This window comes from Gossypium hirsutum, chromosome D12 (assembly GCF_007990345.1).
Source record: "Gossypium hirsutum isolate 1008001.06 chromosome D12, Gossypium_hirsutum_v2.1, whole genome shotgun sequence".
Lineage (NCBI taxonomy): Eukaryota > Viridiplantae > Streptophyta > Magnoliopsida > Malvales > Malvaceae > Gossypium > Gossypium hirsutum.
This window is the reverse complement of record NC_053448.1, coordinates 6,769,400-6,791,775: the sequence shown is the minus strand read 5'-3', so window position 1 is coordinate 6,791,775 and position 22,376 is coordinate 6,769,400. Positions and strand designations below refer to the sequence as shown.

The 22,376-nt window shown below is 33.5% G+C and overlaps 1 protein-coding gene across 4 annotated transcripts; it reads right to left on the bottom strand.

The window, feature by feature from the left end:
• Positions 1–1,271: 1,271 nt before the first annotated feature.
• Positions 1,272–10,181, bottom strand: LOC107945203 (non-lysosomal glucosylceramidase). Of its 4 annotated transcripts, none has more exons than XM_016879084.2 (20): positions 9,932–10,181; positions 9,098–9,177; positions 8,422–8,526; positions 7,203–7,259; positions 7,038–7,111; positions 6,566–6,665; positions 6,083–6,153; positions 5,842–5,942; positions 5,633–5,736; positions 5,493–5,546; positions 5,346–5,401; positions 5,080–5,118; positions 4,816–4,960; positions 4,490–4,671; positions 4,344–4,411; positions 4,092–4,164; positions 3,959–4,020; positions 2,947–3,874; positions 2,294–2,584; positions 1,272–1,689 (listed from the first exon to the last, which is right to left on the bottom strand). In XM_016879084.2, the coding sequence occupies exons 2-20, from the start codon at positions 9,170–9,172 to the stop codon at positions 1,413–1,415; spliced, it is 2,862 nt and encodes a 953-aa protein (XP_016734573.1). In that variant the 5' UTR covers positions 9,173–9,177; positions 9,932–10,181; the 3' UTR covers positions 1,272–1,412. The 4 variants fall into 4 exon arrangements, with proteins under 4 accessions (XP_016734573.1, XP_016734574.1, XP_040964272.1 ...); XM_016879085.2 differs by having other exon boundaries at positions 8,966–9,177; positions 9,932–10,132; XM_041108338.1 differs by having other exon boundaries at positions 3,070–3,874; positions 9,932–10,127.
• Positions 10,182–22,376: the final 12,195 nt, after the last annotated feature.

Below are 22,376 nucleotides of genomic sequence, written 5' to 3'. Positions count from 1 at the left end.
TTCTCCTCCAAACAATAAGCTGGTTATAGCAGTTAAGAACATCCTAACCACCAATTCTTCCTCTTGTAACTGATCTCGGTACGACCTGCAAACCAACCCTTACTGATTATCTAACCGAGATACACATGTTCCCGATTCAAGATTTTGGCAGCCTTGTGCTCTGAAGAACCCAACTCAGATTAACGGCCTTAACCGCGTGGGTCATTTAAACCCGATCACTTCTCCCTTGATTTGTTCTCGAAGATCCGAATACAGCACGGCTGACTCGTTTCTCCAACTGTTTGAAAACACGATTCCAATCCAACGTGTACTTTTTGACTTGAAATCGAGTTAGCTTTAAGGGATGAGTTGTCAATTCCAATACTTAGGAAAAATGTGAATACCGATTGGAATGATTTTTAGCACGGATAAGTATCTCACGATTCCCAACTGGAAAGAACACTGGCCTAAAGCTAAAATAGAATTTAGTTAAACATGAAATTAATCATGCTTTGTAGGTTTTGAAAGGTGATTTGATGATAATGGAGAAGAATGGGAAAGAAAGGTACTTGGAAAGCAATTAGACAAATTTGACAAAGAGCAAAGAAATGAAATAAAACAACAATAGCTATTGACGCAGCAACTTTGGAAGAAAAAAAGAATAATTCTATTTAATTCCTAATGGAAATCAAAGGTAAAATGTAATGTGTTTTTTCAAGGTACTTAAAGCCCTATTTATTCACATGATATTTATTACATTTGGCTTTAACCACTTCAACATATAATTAAAATTAAATAAAAATAAAAATTAAATTTTTTCTAATTCTGGCTTTTACAAAGTCAAAAGAATATGATGAGTCTTTGGTTTTTTTCATATTTTTTATTCGGCCTCACTTTATTGACTGTGTTTCAATTTGGTCCTTTTTTGCTCGTTTTTTACTCATAGCATCCCAATTGCATCAATTGCATCACTGACAAAATTGAAACATGAAATCACTAATTCAGTAGGAATCAATTAAAAAATTAACCGAATTAAACCCAAAAAGTCGTGCAAATTAACATGTTATCACTCGATTAATTGGGTGACCAATTTAAAAAAATTCATATTTGGATAAAAAAAATCATAATTAAATGACCAGCCATGTAGTTTACCCATAAAAAAAAGCCCGGCAACGACAACGGCAACAACCATTATAATAGTAGTTTGATTCTTACAGCGTAATTTAGTGAACAAAATTATGGGTGTGGTTGCAAATGAAGATAATCAAAACTAGTTTAGAGAACAGATCTGCTTACACTGCAAATTATTATATTTTGAAGTACTGAATACACTATTTTCCAATAACAATATAATTTTGCAAATACTCAAGTTTTCCAATTATTGAATAATGCATTGCACACTCACCATACACACTAATAATTGCACCAATCAATTAAGTCAACATTCTCTTGCAAGTATAATCGAACATAATCTGTAAAAGACTTTTGGATCTTTGATCTTCAGGCAATTTTAGAAGGCGAGCAACTTTGGAGAAGCCGGCATGGTGTACACGTAGCGAATCCGCCTCCATTTCAGGTTTTAGCTCCTGCTTTGGAACTTTTGGTCTTGATAAGGCCCATTGCATTGCCCATATGGCCAACGGACGCATGTAAGTTAGAGACCTGTATTGATCATCTGTGTTCCAAGCTTCCGGAGTTTGAAATGAGTAACTGTAAACATATTAGCAACATGTTAGTGAGCAAATGATGAATATTAGAACAATAATCATCATTGTCATGTTTCAAGAAGTAGATTCAGAAGCATGGAATTTTTCCAGTGCAAGTATTTCAAAGTGTAAAAAATCCCTTCCAAGACATTGTTGCTACTATCTAGTTTTTCAGCAGAGCTCGAAATTGATCATCTTACACATTTACAATCTTATTTTATGGTTTCAATGATAACAAGATGGAGTTCCCCTACATTACATTTAAGGATTATATTTGGAGTGGAGTAGAGTTTGTACTTGCCACCGTCCTAAAGTAAAAGGAAGTATCCCAAAAGACTAGACATTTGAAGAAATCGATAAAAAACTCCTATCTCAAATCTCAAGAAGGATTACTTTCTTCTGAGGTCTGAGCCATGGGAGAAAAAAAAATCAACATTAAGAGGAAACTTTTACAATCTGTGAATTCCATTTGGTTTTAAATCCTTCAGTATCTATTCTTATGTCACTCAAACATTAGTGGGGAGGCTTTCCAAAAAAAATCATATGTCAACTACAGAAAAAAGAAAAAAGAAAAAAAAGAGAAGAAAAAGAAAGAAAAGCCATCTTACCCAAGTCCTTCTTCAGACCACACTGATTCAAAGATGCCACTTGCAGTATGAAATGCCATATCCACCAAATCTTCATGGATCATTGTTGCAGCCACCGCATATGTAACTCCAGACCATATTTCCCTTGCTTGCATGGATGACATATCAACTCTTCCATCAGGCAGCATCCCATTTACAGCCCCCCGCTTTCCACCTTTCACTTTTAAGACATTGTAGTTGTATACCTTCTCTAACACACTTCTTGCTTTGTCTTCATCGACTACTGGAAAAAGACCACATGCCCTTGCATACCTACAAAGACATTGTAATTCATTACCACGTGAAAATAACAATATAGAGAAATTTTGCTGGGATGAAAAGGAACATGCAACAAGATTAACAAAAATAATAATTTCATGCCTACATTGGTCAAAATTTCAATTAGCTTGAGCAAATTGTGAAAATATTCATGCTTAGACCTAAAAACATTATGTGATAGATGCATGCCAATATCATCTTTTAAAGGTACTGCTTATATTTTCTAATCAGAAATATAAATGAGAGAAAATCCTAGGTTCAGAATAAAGAAAATGCTTTTGAAATGAGAATTAAGAAACATAAAATTCTAACGAAAATGCTGGACTAGAATTTAAGTTACATCCATCATTACAGACCATTGGCCAGCCAATTGATCTGCCTGAATAGATGAACTTGTGCGACTGCCACTGTTGTCATAATTAAAGTAAGAGCCATTCCACAATTTCTGATAGACGTCTTTTGCTTTCAGAAACTTGTACCAAAAATAATCTTCAGAACCCTTGTCTCCTACTTCATGTGCCAAGGCAGATGCAGCCTGTAAGGCTGCCACCCATAGCCCACCACTATAGGCACTTACACCAGATACAGACCACGTATCATATGTCTGATCAGGGAAGCCGTCATTCTCAATCATCCCATCACCATCCTTGTCAAATTGATCCATATAAGCCATTGCAACATAAACAGAGGGCCAAACAGTTTGCGCAAACTTTTTGTCACCTGTGGCAATGACATCCCTGTAAACTTGGAGAACAAATTTTGGATTCAAGTCTTTCCATCGATCAGTGTCATAAAGGCAGTATGCATTTACTTCAAACCATGGGTCATCCATTCCAATATCATGTGGAACAGCTCCAAGAACCTTTCTTGCAACCAGTTGTCCATCATGTAAAAGTTTCATCTTAGTAGGATCATGCATCATTACTGCAGCTGCAAAGTCTCTTTGGATGCTGAGTTGTAGTTTTGGAAATAACATGATTAGTGCAAAAGATGCATAAAAATGGACATCATAGGTGTTCCACATGTGATACTCAATTCCTTCAAGATAAAGGAATTGACCAATGTTTTCCTCTCCTTCTTGAAGCAAATTTGTTCCTAAAGCTGAATTTGATGTAATTGGAGTGTGTATTTGCTCAAGTATAGAAGTCATCCTACCCAAAATGTCAATGGCAGTATCATTTTTATGGGGAACATCAATTATGCTTTTCAATCCCAACTGTGATTTATCAAGGGAAAACTTCTTTCCTCCAATGCTTACTAAATTATGGACCGGAGATGACCCATCTGCAGTACAAACAAAAAGGGAAAGATTGGCACAAGTCATCTACAAGAAATCCAATTTTAACAATTGAGTTAATATCTAGGTACCTGTCCAAATCGTTCCCCCTGAATTAAGATAATAGAGCTCATTGAATAAAGTGACGGGGTACCTGTTGAACGAGTTCAGGAAAATTAGAGCCTGATAGCATGGGTAATTACAAATAATAAGACAAGAACTAACCATTCAGGAAGCCTCTTGTCTTCGAGTACAGGCCTTTGCCATGTTTCTATTTGTGATTCCCAACTGTTGTGCTCTATGTTTCAAGGAAATGAACATACCAATGCAATAAGGACTATAAGCAACTGATTTGAGAAACTGGTAAACTTGAAATTTGAGGGCTTTTTCCATTAACAAATCTTATAAAGTTTAGAAAAATTTATTTTTATAATTTTAGAAACCATGATTAACATAATGAAAACAGAGAAATATTACCAAGAATAGCATCATGTGCAATATTTGCTGCAGCATCCCCATTAGATCCATAGAACTTCGTATAGTGCCTGTAAATAATACGCTATTCAGCAAGCAAATACGCTTTCAAATAGGGGTATTTCTTCTACAAGTATGTAATCACAAACCTGTAATAAGTCTTTCCACCCATAAAGTTTACTTCAGGACAGTCCCATGCCAATGAAAAATTAACGGTACGTACAGCATCAGATGGAATTGTCACAGAAGCTGCAATGGCTGCCCCGATAGACGACCCTTGTTCTGAAGGCACTGATGCTTCAGTGGATTTTAAATGCTCAAAGGAGCCATGCTACAAAAACATTTTGAGATGTCTCAAGTTCAGTGAAATGATGATCAATGTTGACCCAGTAATTTTGCCCCCACGCTTAAGTAGCTCAGAGGCAATCTTTGTGAATAGTACACAAGGAATCTGAAGGGGAAAAAATCAACATACCTCTTTTATTTCTTGCCACATTTCTTTTGCAGTTATGCCTTGTGAGTTTCCAGATATCAAAAAGCAGGGGCACTCTGAAATACGAATGCCATCGGTTTCCTGGGCAGCGATTGCAAAAGTCACAGGAGGTTGTTCATCTGCAGTCCTGTAGCAGTAATACAAGGTGTTAATTATAGAAACCAAAAAGAAGCAATGCAAAAGCTAATAAACAGATCAAACCAAGTTCCAACATTTTTTATCCCCCAGCTTCACTGATGACCTTACATGTGATGTAAAAGGACACCGTGCACACCATCCTTCATCCTAGCAAAATCAGTTGATACATTAGTAGTATAAACCAAAATATGCTACAAAGATAAGAACATTCCGATAAAAGGAAACAAATAAATAAACAAGTAGTATGTAGAATGAATGAAACTGAAAATCAGCATACAGACACATCCACACACACATCTATACAAGTCTGTGTGTGTATGCGAATGTGTGCATGTGCAGGTGTGTGAATACATATATAAGCATGACATGCTTACATTAGTTTTGAATTGGAGTGACGACCAGAAAATTCTGATACTCCTCCCACAGAATTCTGACAAGATATACACAAAAATATGGCATGAATACTAGCTGCTAATGGTCAATTGAGGGACAAACACATAAAAAGGAAAATAGTTACTCACAGCCCAAGTGAAAAGCAACGTAACATCTGCATTGGTGTTTCCAGTATTATATAGCTGAACTATCAAAAATCAAACTGATCAATTCCAAAGCAAGTTGTCTTCACCATATTAAAGAAAATTTTTAGAAGATCCATTCTCACGGTGAAAGTAAAAGCTGAAACGGGAAAGCTGCTTTCTTTGTAATTATCAGGAATAACAGGTGAAATTTGCCGACAAACAATTTTAAGTTCTGGGTCAGGTTCACCTGCATTTTAAGACAAGATTGTGACCAGCCTATAAGATGATACATCCAAGAATGTGGTCATAAAAGAATAAAGGCAAAAGGTTCACCACTTGGTAATGTGGATACCTTCATATACTGTCCAAGCCCTTGGGTATAAAGCATGATATGTAGAATTATTACCCCTCAGATTCCAGTCCCAGGAACCAATTCCAGAAACTGCATCTTCTCTGTTAATGCACATGATATTCGTAATTGGTAAGATAACCTTTTCTTGTTCTTCCAATGTACCAAACAAAGCGTATTGCTCTCAAGCAATAATCAACGGCATTCATTTATTAAACATAGAGATAAAAGAACATCTGCTTACTTGAGTAGCTCAGAACTTGCCGGGCACAGTACACTGGAATACTTTTCGCCGCTTGAGCGTGAAACAAAAACCTGCAAGAAACATTTAAAGTCCATTAAGACAGATTAATATTATTACTTTTTGCAAATAAACAAGCATAAGATATCAATGCCATGAATCTTACACATCATCCCCTACAATTAAAAGGGTAATGGTAATGACAGTTGAAAAAAAAAGTGGAAAAGGGGGCAACTTCTTAATCACAACTTCGGTTATCTTGCAGATACTTCTGTCAGAAAGTCATGTTCATCAACAACTAACAATGTCACAGACTCACAGATTTAAAGAAGCATAGCACAAAATGCTTGTTAGGAATGACCAGGTTTTTGACAAGCCAACTTTTGATAGAACATGCGTCTAGTTTAAACTATAGCTGCAGGCAATAGAAATGATGCAACACCAGTATATTCCTTTCTCTAGGCTGGCTAGGGATAACCGACTTACAGAAAACTGATTGGCTAAAACGGGTTTCTCTTCACATATTCTAGGAAATAGTTGCCAGCGCTGAAATTCACCTTTGTAACTTCTTCCAATGCTTCCGGCACTGAAAGTCGTTATTGAGAAGTGGAACAAGAGGGATAAGAATATTAAAAGAGTTAGTAATCAGGAAAACAACAAGGCACATAAACTGGGTAAATCTCAAAGAACACTATGTTGCTGCTAACATTTTTCAGACAAATTGTCATATTTGAAAATCCAGAAAACTAATATGGATATGTGCTGCTTAAATGCATAAATAATTCAAAGGTTAAAAAGTTTTTATTTGATTTGTAAAGTAATAAGCATAGGAATGGTTTAAGGTGACTTTACATCCCAAAGAAACATATGACCAATAAATTAATAAGCATTCATTCTTTAATGTTACGTATAGAAGTAAACTGAAATAAGAATTTTCAGCAAATAAATGAAGACATACCCAACACCACCTAGAGGAATACCATGAGAAGATGTGATATGGCGCTTAGCAAATGGGTCGATAATAATACCCCGCTTCAAAACAAACGTAAAGATATCGTGTCAGAAAACAGAACAGAAAAATTAGGTCAAATGGTAATATTTACGACGTAATTAAGTAGATCACCCTTCCTTTGGCTGAACTTTCTCGGATCAGCTGCCACAGCCGAATACCTATGGGAGCCTATCGAAGCAAAACAATGGTTGTGGATCAAATAATAAGAAAAGGTATGCATTTTCCAAATGCTTCTACCAAATGTGCGTTATACTGTAAAGAACTTGTCTATATCTGGTTAAAACAAGGTCAAAACATTGTAATAATTGCCACCAGAAAATGCATTGATAAATGTTTGTCAAACTCTATCTTCTCCGGGTTCTTTTTATACCACTTCAAACCTACTCTATGTTCTAGTATCTCATACCAGGGTGTTATTATTTATTGGCGATTCTAGAAAGTATTGGCTGTTCAAGAGCTAAAATTCATTTACAATAAAATGTATTGGAAATCTTGTACATTTTGTTTAGATAATTTATATCAGGGTTAATATATACTGAGCTACGTGAACTTGGCACTACCTAAATTTTTTTTGACCTATTTGGTACCTAAACTTAGAAACTGTAACCATAAGCCAACTTGATACTATGTAATCATAAGCCAACTTGATATAACACCATTAAAATACGTTGACGTGGCATTGACGACCAATAGCATGGTGACATGTGGCAGCTTCACATTTTGACATGTGACAAAAAACAATAATTTATAATTTATAAAAAAAATTATAATTTTTTTATTTTCCCCAATTGTTAAAATGTTAGGCTGTCATATGTCACCATGCTATTGGTCATCAATGTCACATCAGCGTACTTTAAGAGCATTAGTCAAGTACCTTAAAAGGTATCAAGTTAGCTTATAGTTTCCAAGTTTAGGTACCAATTAGGTCCAAAAAAAGTTTAGGTACCAAGTAGGTATAGATTGTCAAGTTTACCTCCTCATATATTAACCCTACTTGCATGATTCATCTCATATAAGCTCATTCTCTCAATCATGGTGTTATATATTTGATTACAGTAAAAAGAAATGCTGTGCAATTTTGTAAACAAATTCTGATGCAGAGAGTTGGAATTCCATGCTTAACAGCCTATAACTGTAACAGGTGCTCAATCACAATCATATTGCCTATCTCCAAATCAGCTTAAGTTATTTTCTGTTTATCCTTTTGAAAATATCTCTTTAAGAATGTTATGCATTTACATTTGAAACAACAAAAGTAAATTACACAATATACATGTCACGAGGTTTATGATTTGCAAAAACCATGAAAATTTTTGCTGTCTAAACATACCATCTGAAGCTTCTCTTGAAAAGTTAGAGTGAACATTGAAGGAACTCGTCCCTCACCATTTAGTTTTCGCCTCCAAGTCAGTGATGGCGGTTTCCCAGTGTCAACCTGAAGCAAAACAGGCAAAAGCATCAGAAATATAAATATGTACAAAAAAGCCTTCTAAGTAGCAAAATGCAAGTTGGAAGCCTATGACTATAGAAATCATTATCAGACACTGAATACAACTCTTAAACATAAAAGCAGTAGTGACATTGACAGTCATCAATGAGAGATTTATTGGATACAGAATCTTTCCTAAACTTTTAATATCATAAGCAATTCAGCATCCTTCATTCATATGTGAGTTACGAATGGTAGATGAAAACGGGGAGAGCTGCATGTTGGCTTCAACATCAAAAGACTAGGAAATGAATAAAAATTTAATTCATCAGACTTCATGATCTGGTTTGGGTGGATCATAAGCTTCTTTTTCTAATAAGGACCAGAAGCCTTTAGGTCTTGTATATGTGACTTTAACAACAATTATAACTTTTTCTATATCCACCTTTTATAGAAGGCTTCTAACTCGAACAAAATGAAGTCAAACCCTTCAAGAACAAGTAGAAAGAGGCCTTACCTGAATTCCATAAAGCAGAAGTGCAAATTATTAGCGCCCCAAAATGTAAACGTGACTTACCTTGTTTGTTGAATGATTAGATGTGTCTTTATCTCCTTCATCAAAACCATTTTCCAGTATCTTTCTCTCAGACATCTTTCCTGAATATACATATAAGTGAATAGCAAATAAATCAGCTTAATTACTTTCAAAAAACTTGCAATAATTACATCAGAACAATAAAACAATAAAATTTGAAAAAAGGGTTCTAATTCTGCATAGCTTTCATACATACTTTTTTCCTTTCTCCACCCTTTTAGCAATTACAAAGAAGTACAAGTCTTTCAAAAGAATAAAATACAAAGTTAGAACTTACATATTAATAACTCCAGACAGCATTTACAATGATCATTCTCCACAACAAGAAATGCCATGATAAGGCTTCAAGATACCTTTTACATTTTTTTTTGTTGAAATTTGGTTTCTACTGAATTTCAAATCCCCTCTTTTAGCTTTATTTCTAAATTTTATCCTAGATTCATCAGATTAAGAAATTAGATTTAAGATCCATAGACTCTAAAATGGTATACAGTAAAACCAATATTTCCAAGTTCATTGGAATTGATTCTGTTCAAACACATAACATGCTTAAAATTAACTGTAGGCAAATCAATATCCAATACCTTCATGCCTACATACATACATGCATACATAAAAGTAGTGAACGGCTAAAATTCCATATCGATTAATAACCTATTTCCCTGCAATCACCGATCATCTGCCTGGCCAATAGAACTTCAAAAACATTGACAATAGATAGATATACTGATAAAACTACGAATAAGCTTATAATATACATTATACGAATAAAAGATCAAGAAATAATACATGAGAAAAAAAAGTGAAGTCTCTAACCTGAGAAGCTTTGACCAGAACCTGAAATGGGTTATAGGAAAAGAAAGGATTGGTACAATGTTGAAACAAAGATCAAATGCTTGAATCCTCAAATTTATAGGAATGGGCTAATGAGATTTAGAGAAAACATGTTAAGATTAATCAAAAGACGTTTTTGTATCCTGCCCCTCACACATTCTAAGCTGATCTTGTTGTCTTATAATTTATGCTATTTCAATTTAAGCCCCTTGACTTTTAGGTTTTTATTTTATGATCCTATATCTTTCTTCTTCTTTTTTTAAGTTACAATTATAATCAATGTGACTCATAGAAAATATTCAACCTTAATTTTGTTATAAAGTGCTACTACAATTTACTTTTCTAAAATCGTTTTTGAAATTATTTTTTATTCCATTAAGCAAATAATGTAGGTGGAAAGATTTCTGAGGAAGTTAATCAAGTCCCTTTCTCTATCAACTAATCTCGAAGCGAAATTTAGCACGCAAGCTCTGTTTTCTCAAAGAGTAACTTCGAATAAGAGGCTGCGGGTATTATTGAACAAGACTTGAATCAAGAGAAAACAAGTTAAAAATGAGATGAAAATTTCAAAGAAAATTATATAATCCAGTTATTATGCTTGTTTTTTACGCGGGAGGTATCTCAATATTCGATTCTTGCCATTGTCTTTTTGCTTACTAGTCGACTATAATCGGTTTCGAGTCCATTTCATAAGATTTTAGGGTTTTTTTTTCTTTTTGCCAAACATAAAATTTTAGGGTTTTTTATGTATCACTGATGCGGTGGCCTTTTAGAGCTTTTGGTAATGGTTTTTTTTATTAACTAAAGTTCATCGGCAAGTTGGCCAAATGATAACGAGGTTATGATACAATTTTCAACGATTTGATTGATGTGATGCATCTATGATTTGTTTCAGTTACTCTCAATTTTTTTTCTCTTTTGGGATTATTCTACAGGCATGCCACTTGCGCATAAAATTGCAAACATCATGCATTCTAATGATTAATTCTAATTATAATTATTCGAAATATATTTTTTTACACAAAAATGTAGGCACAAGCTTAAACACTAGTTAGACACATTCTTAGTACTAAGACCCTTATCCTATCAACAAATAAGTAATGATTTAAGCTTTGTTGAACTTTGTCGACGACAAGAAACCCAAAAGGCATATTAGTCATCGAACTTGCTAAATGATTTGTACATTGATTTCCTTCTTGAAACACATGCTTAATCACTACCTCTCAATCCTTGTACCTTTGTTGCCACATCAATTTGACCGAGGCAAGGGAGAGTTGTAATGGTCTAAATTCAAAGTTATCAGAATAGTGGTTTCTTAACTACAAATTCGATTTAAAGAGAAATTTATTTTAATATTTTTGCATGAATATTGATATGATAGGAAAATCGTATGAAAATATCAATAGAAAATTTTTACCGATTTAGTGGTTAGTTAGAAAAAGAAATTATTGAAGAAATTGGGTAAAAATAAGGTATCGAGCCCTCGATATCATAAAACCGAGTCAGAAATATTTTTATAAATATTTATCAAATGCTAGTAATGTGGTATTAAAATTTCGTTAGAAAATTTTAATGTTTGGGTAGTCAATTAAATGAAAACGATTAAATTAGAAAAGATGTAAAAGTGGCTGGGATGATTAATTAGCTTAAGTGTCTAATCAGAAATGATTTAAAAGGCAATTAGACCCAAAATTTATTTGGCTGGACGGCAAGGGTGTGAAATCAGCAATAAAGTGGATGATTTAAGGGTAAAATTGGAATATTGCATAATTAACTAAATAAAATTAGGATTAATGAGGAAATATCTAGATTTCTTGTGATTTCTCTTCATTCTCATCAGCCAAAACGCCATAGGAGGGGTTCTTTAAGCTGGTATTTCATAATTTTTGCACCAAGTGAGTTAATCCTTGCCTTTTTCTTGTAACTTTTGTGTTTTTAAGACTTTTTACAACTAGGTTCTACTATTAAATTCATTAGTTTTTGATTTCATGGATGAAATTGAAAGTCACCATGGTTGAGTGTTGTAAGTTTATGATGAAATAGCATGAAATTGAAGCTTTAATTTTTTCATGAGATAATTTTATTAGGTAATTTCAATAGAAATTGATTTTTAGGACCTAATTGTGAAAAAGCTAGAATTAAAGTCTAGTGCTGAAATTCTGATTCCCAAAGGTTATAAAGTAGTTTAAAGTGATAGAGTAAAGTGTTAATTGAGAAAAATCAGCTCAACTGAGAGGTTAATTGAGCAGGGACGAAATTATCATTTATTAAAAGCTTAGGGGAAAAATGGTAATAAACAACTTGCACTAAAATAGTTTTGGACAGCAGCAGTAGACTAACTTTGAAAAATCACCATATATTGTGGAAATCGAATTAGAGGATGAAAAAATATGGAATTAAAGCTTATTGAGTCTAGTTTCTCATAGAAGAAACGGTGTAAGTAATGGAATTGTAAATCATGAGATATAATAAATTTTGTAAGACAATGTCAGAATGAATTCGAGTTCCCTTGTTTTAACTTTGGAAAATCATCAAATATTGGAGAAAAATAATTAGGGGTTAAAATTACATGTTTAAATTATTAATGACTATTTTCAATAGAAACAAATGGAAACATCATCCAAATTTTTTACTAAGAGATAATTAATTTTTAGTAAGCAAAGGTCAAAGCTGTCAAACAGCAGAATAGGAATAAATTTAAAGATTTTACTGTACTTATTGGCTAAACCAAAAATTCTAAAAATTTTATGGTAAAAAGGTATTTGAGTCTAGTTTTAGAAACACCAAGTGGTTTTTCATTTGGAATTCTGTAGCTTGAGATATAAATAATTTAGTGACTACGACTCAAGTAGATAGCTTTGAACGAACTATAAATAATAGTGGAATTATAGAGAATGTTACATATGAACATGAAATGTATTAAATTGATGATTAAATTTATTTATTTAGATCCAGAAAATTCTAATACGAAGCTAGATCAAGGAAAGGAAAAAGTTTGGGATTAGAAGATTTTTGTATACAAACAAGTATCGAGGTAAGTTCGTGTAAACTGAATTATATTCTTAAATGCTTGAAATGTATGTTATTGATGTGAATATGATTTAAATGTTCATTGTATGAAAATTGATGAAACATTGATATACTTGATAAAAGGGGAAGAAATCCCGGTTGAATGAAAGGAAAATTTGATGGATTTTTAAAAAGGAATTGACGGTAAAAAAGATCTAGCCAGGATGGGTGATCCTATCCTGATATATCCCTCCCGAAGAATATGTGTAAAATGGATTTAGCCCGGACGGGTGATTTGAATTAGGGTCTGAATTTAGCCTGGACTGGTAATTTAGATCTAAGTTCATTAGAGTAAATTGTCATTGTAGGGGATTTAGCCTGGACTGGAAATCCCGACAATACTCTATGAGTTTATATTATAGGGGATTTAGCCTAGACTGGTAATCCCGTTGTAAGGATGAGGTTTGTGAGAGTGTGCTCTCTGAAATGAAAATGTGCGCCAATGAATATGAATTGACGGACCCAAAATTGTACGCTAAAAGTGTACCTCTGAAAATCCATCGAAATTCTAAGAAATTCAACGAGATAAATATAAGAAATGATAAGGGTAATAGAAAACATGGAATTGATGAGCTCATCAATTAATAATCTTTGTATTGAACTCATATGATGCTATTTGATTAATGTTTTGGTTGAGTTTGTGTGTGATAGGTAAATGGTAATTTGAATGGATGTATGAATATTTACTGTATTGTATTAAAAATATTAGGTAAGTATAATTCTTGTTACATGAGCTTCTAAGCACAACGTGCTTACTCTGTTTCCTTTTTTCCTGATTTGTAGTATTAAGAGCTCGGAGGTCTGATTCGGTCGGAGACACATCACACTATCAACTTCAATATTTTGGTATATTAAGAAACTTTATTTTGGAAATCAATGGCGTGTATAAGTTGATAAAGTAAATGTTAATGTGAAATGAATGTAAAGTTAGCCATTGGTATGGTTAACAAATCCTGGTTTTGGTATGTGATGAGGTTATCTTATGGATATGCGTAAATCTATCTTGAAAATGTGTTGAATTGGATTGGTTGATTTGGTTTGATCTCGATGTATGTTTTGGATTTCGGAGGCCCATTTAAGGGATGTCATAATTGTTTCAATAAAAGAATAGTATTTAATTCGTAATAACGAAAAAAATTAATTTGAAAAACTCCGGTAATGCCTCGTACCCTATTTCGGCGACGAATATAGGTAGGGGTGTTACATTTGTTGGTATCAGAGCTAGGATTTAGTCGGTTCTCAGACTGACGTAGTAAATATGGGATTAGCTATACACGTCATTGAAATTATTATTGATAGTGTGATATCTCCTGACCATTTAATTGTGTTTTTTTATAGTAAATGTCTGTCGGCCGAGCTCAATTCGAGGAAGTCGAGAGTCATGCTCTGGCCTTGGAAAGGGAAAAAGAGAAGTTGAAGCTACTAGTAGTAGAAGGTCCGAGACAAGGGACAGAGAAGAGGCTAAAATGACTTTCTTTCAAATGATGAATGAATGGTTTAATCAATATGTGAGAACTAACCCTGTAATGTAGCAAGCTCAAGCTCCTCCTTCTCCACCGGTTTCCGAGATTCCACAGGGTACAAGTACTAAATCTATTAGAAAAGGGAAAGCTTCGGTTGATAAAATCAAAAAATATGGGGCAGAAGAATTCAGAGCTGCAGTTGATGATGATCCCGAACGGGTTGAGTTTTGGTTAGAAAACACTACTTGGGTTTTGGAGGACTTATCATGCACACCAGAAGAATGTCTAAAATGTGCCGTCTCACTGCTAAAAGACAGCTTATCATTGGTGGAACACTAAAGCTTCGGTAGTTCCAAAAGAAGAGATTACCTGGGAGTTCTTTCAGAATGAATTTAAAAAGAAATATATCAGCTAGAGGTTTCTTGGTCAGAAAAGAAAAGAATTTCTTAAGCTGAAATAGGGCAACAGATTGGTATCTGAGTATGAAAAAGAATTTATTCGGTTGAGTAAATATACTCGGGAATAGGTACAATCAGAAGCCGAGATGTGCAAGCGGTTTGAAGAGGGACTGAATGAAGATATCAAGTTACTAATCGGAATGCTTGAAATCTGGGAGTTTGCTACATTGGCTGAGCGAGCTTATAAAGCAGAGGAATTGAGTAAAGAGAAAAAAAAAACCTAAAAGGGAAACTCTGGTTTTCAGCAAAAGACCGATGGGAAAATTTCAGTCATATTCTGTTACAAATAAATAAAAAAGTACTCTGATCAATCTACTTCTATGACGGGCTATTTTGGAAAAGAACGGGGCTTCCAACGCACTAATCCAAGATCTCCCATTTCGTCTGTGACTAGTATGAGTAGTGTCGGCAGTCTTAAGCCGAGATGGCAGTACTGTAATAAAGCTCATTTTAGAGAATGTCAGCTGAAAAGTGGGGCTTGTTACTGACGCAGTTCATTTGATCATTTCCTCAGAGATTGTCCAGAAGGGGTGAAAAAAAACCTGAACAGACATCGAAGCCGAGTAATTCAGTTTCGAGGGGTAGACCACCTCGACTATCCGGTAATGTCAGTGGTAGCCGAGGAGCTATGAAAGATACTGCAGGTAGGCCAGAGGCACGAGCACCTGCTAGGACATATGCCATTCGTGCCAGAGAAGATGCCTCAGCACCCGATGTTATTACTGGTACATTTTCTTTACTTGACACTGATATTACTGCATAAATTGATCCCGGTTCTACGCATTCATATACATGTATAAAGCTTGCATGTGTTAAAGATTTATCTATTGAACCTATTGAATTTTTGGTTAAAGTCTCGAACCCTCAGGGCCAATCTGTTTTGGTGGATAAAATTTGTAAAAATTGTCCACTGATGGTAAGAAGTTATTGTTTCCTGGTTGATTTGATGTTACTGTTATTTAATGAATTTGACGTGATATTGGGAATGTATTGGCTAACCCAGCATGATGCAGTAGTAATTTGTAGACATAAATATATTGTACTAAAATGTCAGAATGGCGAGTTGCTCCAGGTTAAATCTGATCAAATAGAAGGGTTATCTGATGTGATTTCAGTAATGGCAGCATAGAGGTATGTCAAAAACGGGTATGATGCTTACCTGGCTCCAAATTAATTTTTTTTTCTGTTATTACAAATTAAATACTATTCTTTTATTGAAACATATTATGACGTCCCTTAGATGGACCTCCGAAGTCCAAAACATACATCGAGATAAAACTAAATCAACCAATCCAATTCAACACATTTTCAAGATAGATTTACGCATATCCATAAGATAACCTCATCACATACCAAAACCAGGATTTGTTAACCATACCAATGGCTAACTTTACATTCATTTCACATTAGCATTTACTTTATCAACTTATACATGCCATTGATTTCCAAAATAAAGTTTCTTAATATACCAAAATATTGAAGTTGATAGTGTAATGTGTCTCCAACCGAATCTAACCTCCGAGCTCTTAATACTACAAATCAGGAAAAAAGGAAACAGGATAAGCACGTTGTGCTTAGTAAGCTCATGTAACAAGAATTATACTTACCTAATATTTTCAATACAATATAGTAAATATTCATACATCCATTCAAATTACCACCTATCACACCCAAACTCAACCAAAACATTAATCAAATAGCATCATATGAGTTCAATACAAAGATTAATGATTGATGAACTCATCAATTCCATGTTTTCTATTACCCTTATTATTTCCATATTTATCCCGTTGAATTTCTCAGAATTTTAATGGATTTTCAGAGGTACACTTTTAGCGTACAATTCCGGGTCCGTCAATTCATATTCATTGGTGCACATTTGCATTTCAGAGAGCACACTCTCACAAACCTCATCCTTACAACGAGATTACCAGTCTAGGCTAAATCCCCTGTAATATAAACTCATAGAGTATTGTGGGGATTTCCAGTCCAGACTAAATCTCCTACAACGACAATTTACTCTAATGAGCTTGGATCTAAATTACCAGTCCAGGCTAAATTCAGACACTAATTCGAATCACCCGTCCGGGCTAAATCTATTTTACACATATTCTTCGGGAGGTATATATCAGGATAGGATCACCCATCCGGGCTAGATCTTTTTTACCGTCAATTTCTTTTTAAAAATCCATCGAATTTTCCTTTCATTCAACCGAGATTTCTTCCCCTTTTATCAAGTATATCAATGTTTCATCAATTTTCATACAATGAACATTTAAATCATATTCACATCAATAACATACATTTCAAGCATTTAAGAATATAATTCAGTTTACACGAACTTACCTCGATACTTGTTTGTATACAAAAATCTACTAATCCCAAACTTTTTCCTTTCCTCGATCTAGCTTCGTATTAGAATTTTCTGGATCTAAATAAATAAATTTAATCATCAATTTAATACATTTCATGTTCATATGTAACATTCTCTATAATTCCACTATTATTTATAGTTCGTTCAAAGCTGTCTACTTGAGTCGTAGTCACTAAATTATTTATATCTCAAGCTACAGAATTCCAAATGAAAAACCACTTGGTGTTTCTGAAACTAGACTCAAATACCTTTTTACCATAAAATTTTCAGGATTTTTGGTTTAGCCAATAAGTACAGTAAAATCTTTAAATTTATTCCTATTCTGCTGTTTGACAGGTTTGACCTTTGCTTACTAAAAATTAATTATCTCTTAGTACAAAATTTGGATGATGTTTCCATTTGTTTCTATTGAAGATAGTCATTAATAATTTAAACATGTAAATTTTAACCCCTAATTATTTTTCTCCAATATTTGATGATTTTCCAAAGTTAAAACAAGGGAACCCGAATTCATTCTGACCTTGTCTCACGAAATTTATTATATCTCATGATTTACAGTTATATTACTTACATTGTTTCTTCTATGAGAAACTAGACTCAATAAGTTTTAATTCATATTTTTTTTCATCCTCTAATTCGATTTCTACAATATTTGATGATTTTTCAAAGTTAGCCTACTGCTGTGTCCAAAACTGTTTTAGTGCAAGATGTTTATTACCATTTTTCCCCTAAGCTTTTAATAAATGATAATTTCGTCCCTGCTCAATTAACCTCTCAATTGAGCTGATTTTTCACAATTAACATTTTATTCTATCACTTTAAACTACTTTATAACCTTTGGGAATCAGAATTTTAGCACTAGACTTTAACTCCAACTTTTTTAAAATTAGGTCCTAAAAATCAATTTCTATTGAATTACCTAATAAAATCATCTCATAAACAAATTAAAGCTTCAATTTCATGCTATTTCGTCATAAACTTACAGCACTCAACCATGGTGACTTTCAATTTCATCCATGAAATCAAAAACTAATGAATTTAATAGTAGAACCTAGTTGTAAAAAGTCTTAAAAACACAAAAATTACAAGAAAAAGGCAAGGATTAACTCACTTGGTGCAAAAATTATGAAATACCAGCTTAAAGAACCCCTCCTATGGCGTTTTGGCTGATGAGAATGAAGAGAAATCACAAGAAATCTAGATATTTCCACATTAATTCTAATTGTATTTAGTTAATTATGCAATATTCCAATTTTACCCTTAAATTATCCATTTTCTTGCTGATTTCATGCCCTTGCCGTCTAGCCAAATAAATTTTGGGTCTAATTGCATTTTAAATCCTTTTTCATTAGACACTTAAGCTATTTAATCATCCAAGCCACTTTTACACATTTTCCAATTTAGTCATTTTTATTTAATTGACTACCCAAACATTAAAATTTTCTAATGAAATTTTAATACCACATTACTAACATTTCATAAATATTTATAAAAATATTTTTGACTCGGTTTTATGAGATCGAGGTCTCGATACCTTTTTTTTACCCAATTTCTTCAATAATTTCTTTTTTTTAACTAACCACTAAATCGATAAAATTTTTCTATCGATTTTTTCATACAATTTTCCTATCATATCAATATTCATGCAAAAATATTAAAATAAATTTCTCTTTAAATCAGATTTGTGGTTACAAAACTACTATTCCGATAACCTTGAATTTAGACTATTACAGTGTCCACATTCGTAGTATGTTGTAACAATTGCACCACAGCCAAGTTATCCAATTCCAATATAACCTTACGAAATCCACAAGCCTAGGCCAATCATAAACATTCATAAACCCCTATAGTTTAGCTTAAATAACAAACGAGCAACCTGTGATACACATAAATCCTTTGATCCACAATCCACTTGTAACACCCTATACCCAACCCGACCGATAGGTCCGAATACCGAATGTCACAAACAAACCAAATAACTTACCAAGACTTCTAGACTGACTGGCTTAAATATTTTGGCTCCATCAAATTACAATATTTACTTTTAGTTATAATCCTCATTATTCGACTTTACAATTCTTACAAGTTGTCTACATTATCAAATCTGGCAGTATTTACAATTCTAACTTAAGTTTATGAAAGTGATACATCTAATTTAGTCCCTGAGGTGTAGCTTTTATGAATGCCCTTCTATATGCATTATACGACTACCACGCCCTTCGTACAATGATGGGGTGTTTGGCTTGGTCTTCTCCCTTAACGACTATGTTAATTTGATCTTGCAACTAAAATAATACGGTCACAAATTCGGATGAAGTTAGTGAGTTTTTATGAAGTAGTGTAACAATGAAGTAGTGTAACAACTTTACCTCAGTTAATTTCAAGACATTTAAACCTTACAACCTAGAACCCAGTTTATAGAAATCTATTAGGCGCTCTTACTTTCTCCTTCCTTGAATCCTCGAGTACAGAAGGATAAAATAGCTTATCGGTTACTCAATTTCTCCATTTTCAGACTCCAATTCTCATAACTTCTACTCCATGCAGAGCTTTCCTAAGTTCTCTTATTCTCTAGAGCAATCAAAGAAGACAAAACAAGTAAAAAGAAACTAATAGACTGAATTAAAGAGAATTTTTCTTCTTTGCTATAATGGCCACTTTACTTATACATATAACTCATATACATGGTTCCCCAACCCTCTTAGCCAATCATTGGCAATCATTATGTCTCTCACTATGGAACTAGCTGGTTTCATCCTAACCAAACCAATATTAGAACTTAACTATTTACTCAATCGTAGACAATTTTTATCCAAAATTCATGGTAGAGTCTGCCAACTCTCTACCTTGTTCAATTAAGTCCCAAAATTCCTCTAGATTCGAGTCCTTAAAGATATTCGAGTGTGACACCACTTATATCTCACATCAAACCATCTACAACGACCATAACAAATTTATGTTTAATAGATTTACTAGTGTTTACCTTTATCCAACCCGCTGGCGACTTTGCCCAAGTAATATACTTTAGTTGTCTCGCTAGTTGTTGTTCTCTAAAAGCATTGAGTTGATTAGCATCCTCAATATGTCTAAACATGGTAACACTTTGACTACATCTATTATTCCATCAACTACCACCTTTTATATAGTATGATATTTGTGATCAATGTATCTTGTCCTCTTATGATTTATTGTTTCATTAATATTAGCTATTGTCGCACTATTATTGTAATACAGTGTGATAGTTTTTCCAAACTAGGAATGACCTGAAGATCTATTAAAAAACTTTCGAAGCTAGACTGCTTCTTTTAGTTGCTTCAGAAGCAGTCACACATTCAACCTTCATAATGAAGTCAATAGTACAAGTCTACTTGACACTTCTCCACACTATGACTCTACCGCTTAGGAAAAAAGCACAAGTCAATGTCGATTTCCTCGAAGCTTTTCATGTTTGGAAGTTAGAATCTTTATTTTTAAGGGGTGTTAGGTCCTTTTTAGAATATACAAGCATACTATCCTTCATTCTTTGTAAATACTTGAGTATATGCTTAATTGTTTGCCAATGTTTAGGTTCAGGATTTGTCTGATATCAATTCACCATTCCTATTGCAAAGTAGATATTTGGGCGTGTGTAAACTATGACATAAATAAGGCTTCCTATTGTCAAAGTGTATGGAACCTTTCTTATATACTCTCTTTCTTTTTTTTTGTCTTAGGATAATCATCCAAAGAAAGATGGAAACTTGATGCAGAAGGTTGTGCACCTCTATTTGCATCGATCATTGCAAAACCCTCTAGAATCTTATATATATGAAGCTATCGAAAAGGATTTCATGTTGTTCTTCCAATCTCTATGGACTTGAATCCCTCGAATGTAACCAACCTCACCAAATTCTTTTATGCTAAAATTTTTAGTTAACCAAAACTTAACCAATGATAATGTCCTTACATAATTCTCATTGAGTAGAATATCATCCACATATAGAATGAGAAAGACTACATTTCTATGATTTATACACTTATAAACACAAGGTTCATCATTTTTTTATTCAAATTTAAAGGTTTTTATTACTTGATCAAACCTTTGGTTCCATGAGTGGGATGCTTGCTAAGTCTACAAATGAATCTTAGCAACTTGCAAACTTTATGCTCTTTTCATATAGCTATATAACCAATGGATTTCACCATATATATATACTTTCTTCAAGGTAGTCATTCTAGAATGAACTCTTGACATCTATTTGCCAAACTTGTAGTTGAGACCTACCACGATGGATAATAGAATGCGAATAGACTAGAGCATTGCTACTAGTTAGAAACTTTCCTCATAATCAATACCTTCTTTTTGCATATAAGCATTTGCTACAAGTCTATCCTTATAGGTTTCAACTTTTTCTTCCACATTTTTTTTCTTTTGTATAATATATACTATGGATGTTTTAGATAAAAATAAAAATATCATGTTCAAAAATTGAGTTTTTACAATATATATATATATATATATATATTAGTTGGATTTGTGTTCTAATATTCAAGTAGACCTGATCATGGGTCAGGCTAGGCCAAGTTCGGGTCGAGCTGATGCAAAATTGTAGGCCCATTTTCTAGGCTCGACCTAGCTCAAAAATGGGCCTAAAATTCTACCCAAGCTAGACCCAGATTAAAAATGCTAAACCTGAGCTCGATCTGGTCAGGCCGTATTAAATTTTTTTTAGATAATTTTTTATATAAAAATAAATTTAAAAAATATAATATATCAAATACACTAAAAACATTAAAATAACAAATTGAAAATACATTTAAAAAAGTTTTTATACTTAAATAACACTAAGATAGTTGCAACTTACCAAACAATGCCTCTAAAATAGTAGCAATATAATAGTGAAATGATAGCAAAACAAAAACGAAACAACCAATTGGGGTGGGCCGAATCCGAGCCAAAAAATCCTACCCAAGGCCCAATCCGTTTAGAAAATTAACTTTATTTTTTATTCAAACCCATTTTTTTTACCTATATTTTCTCCAAACCCTCTCACTTTTAGGGCGAGCAGTCCAACCCATGATCA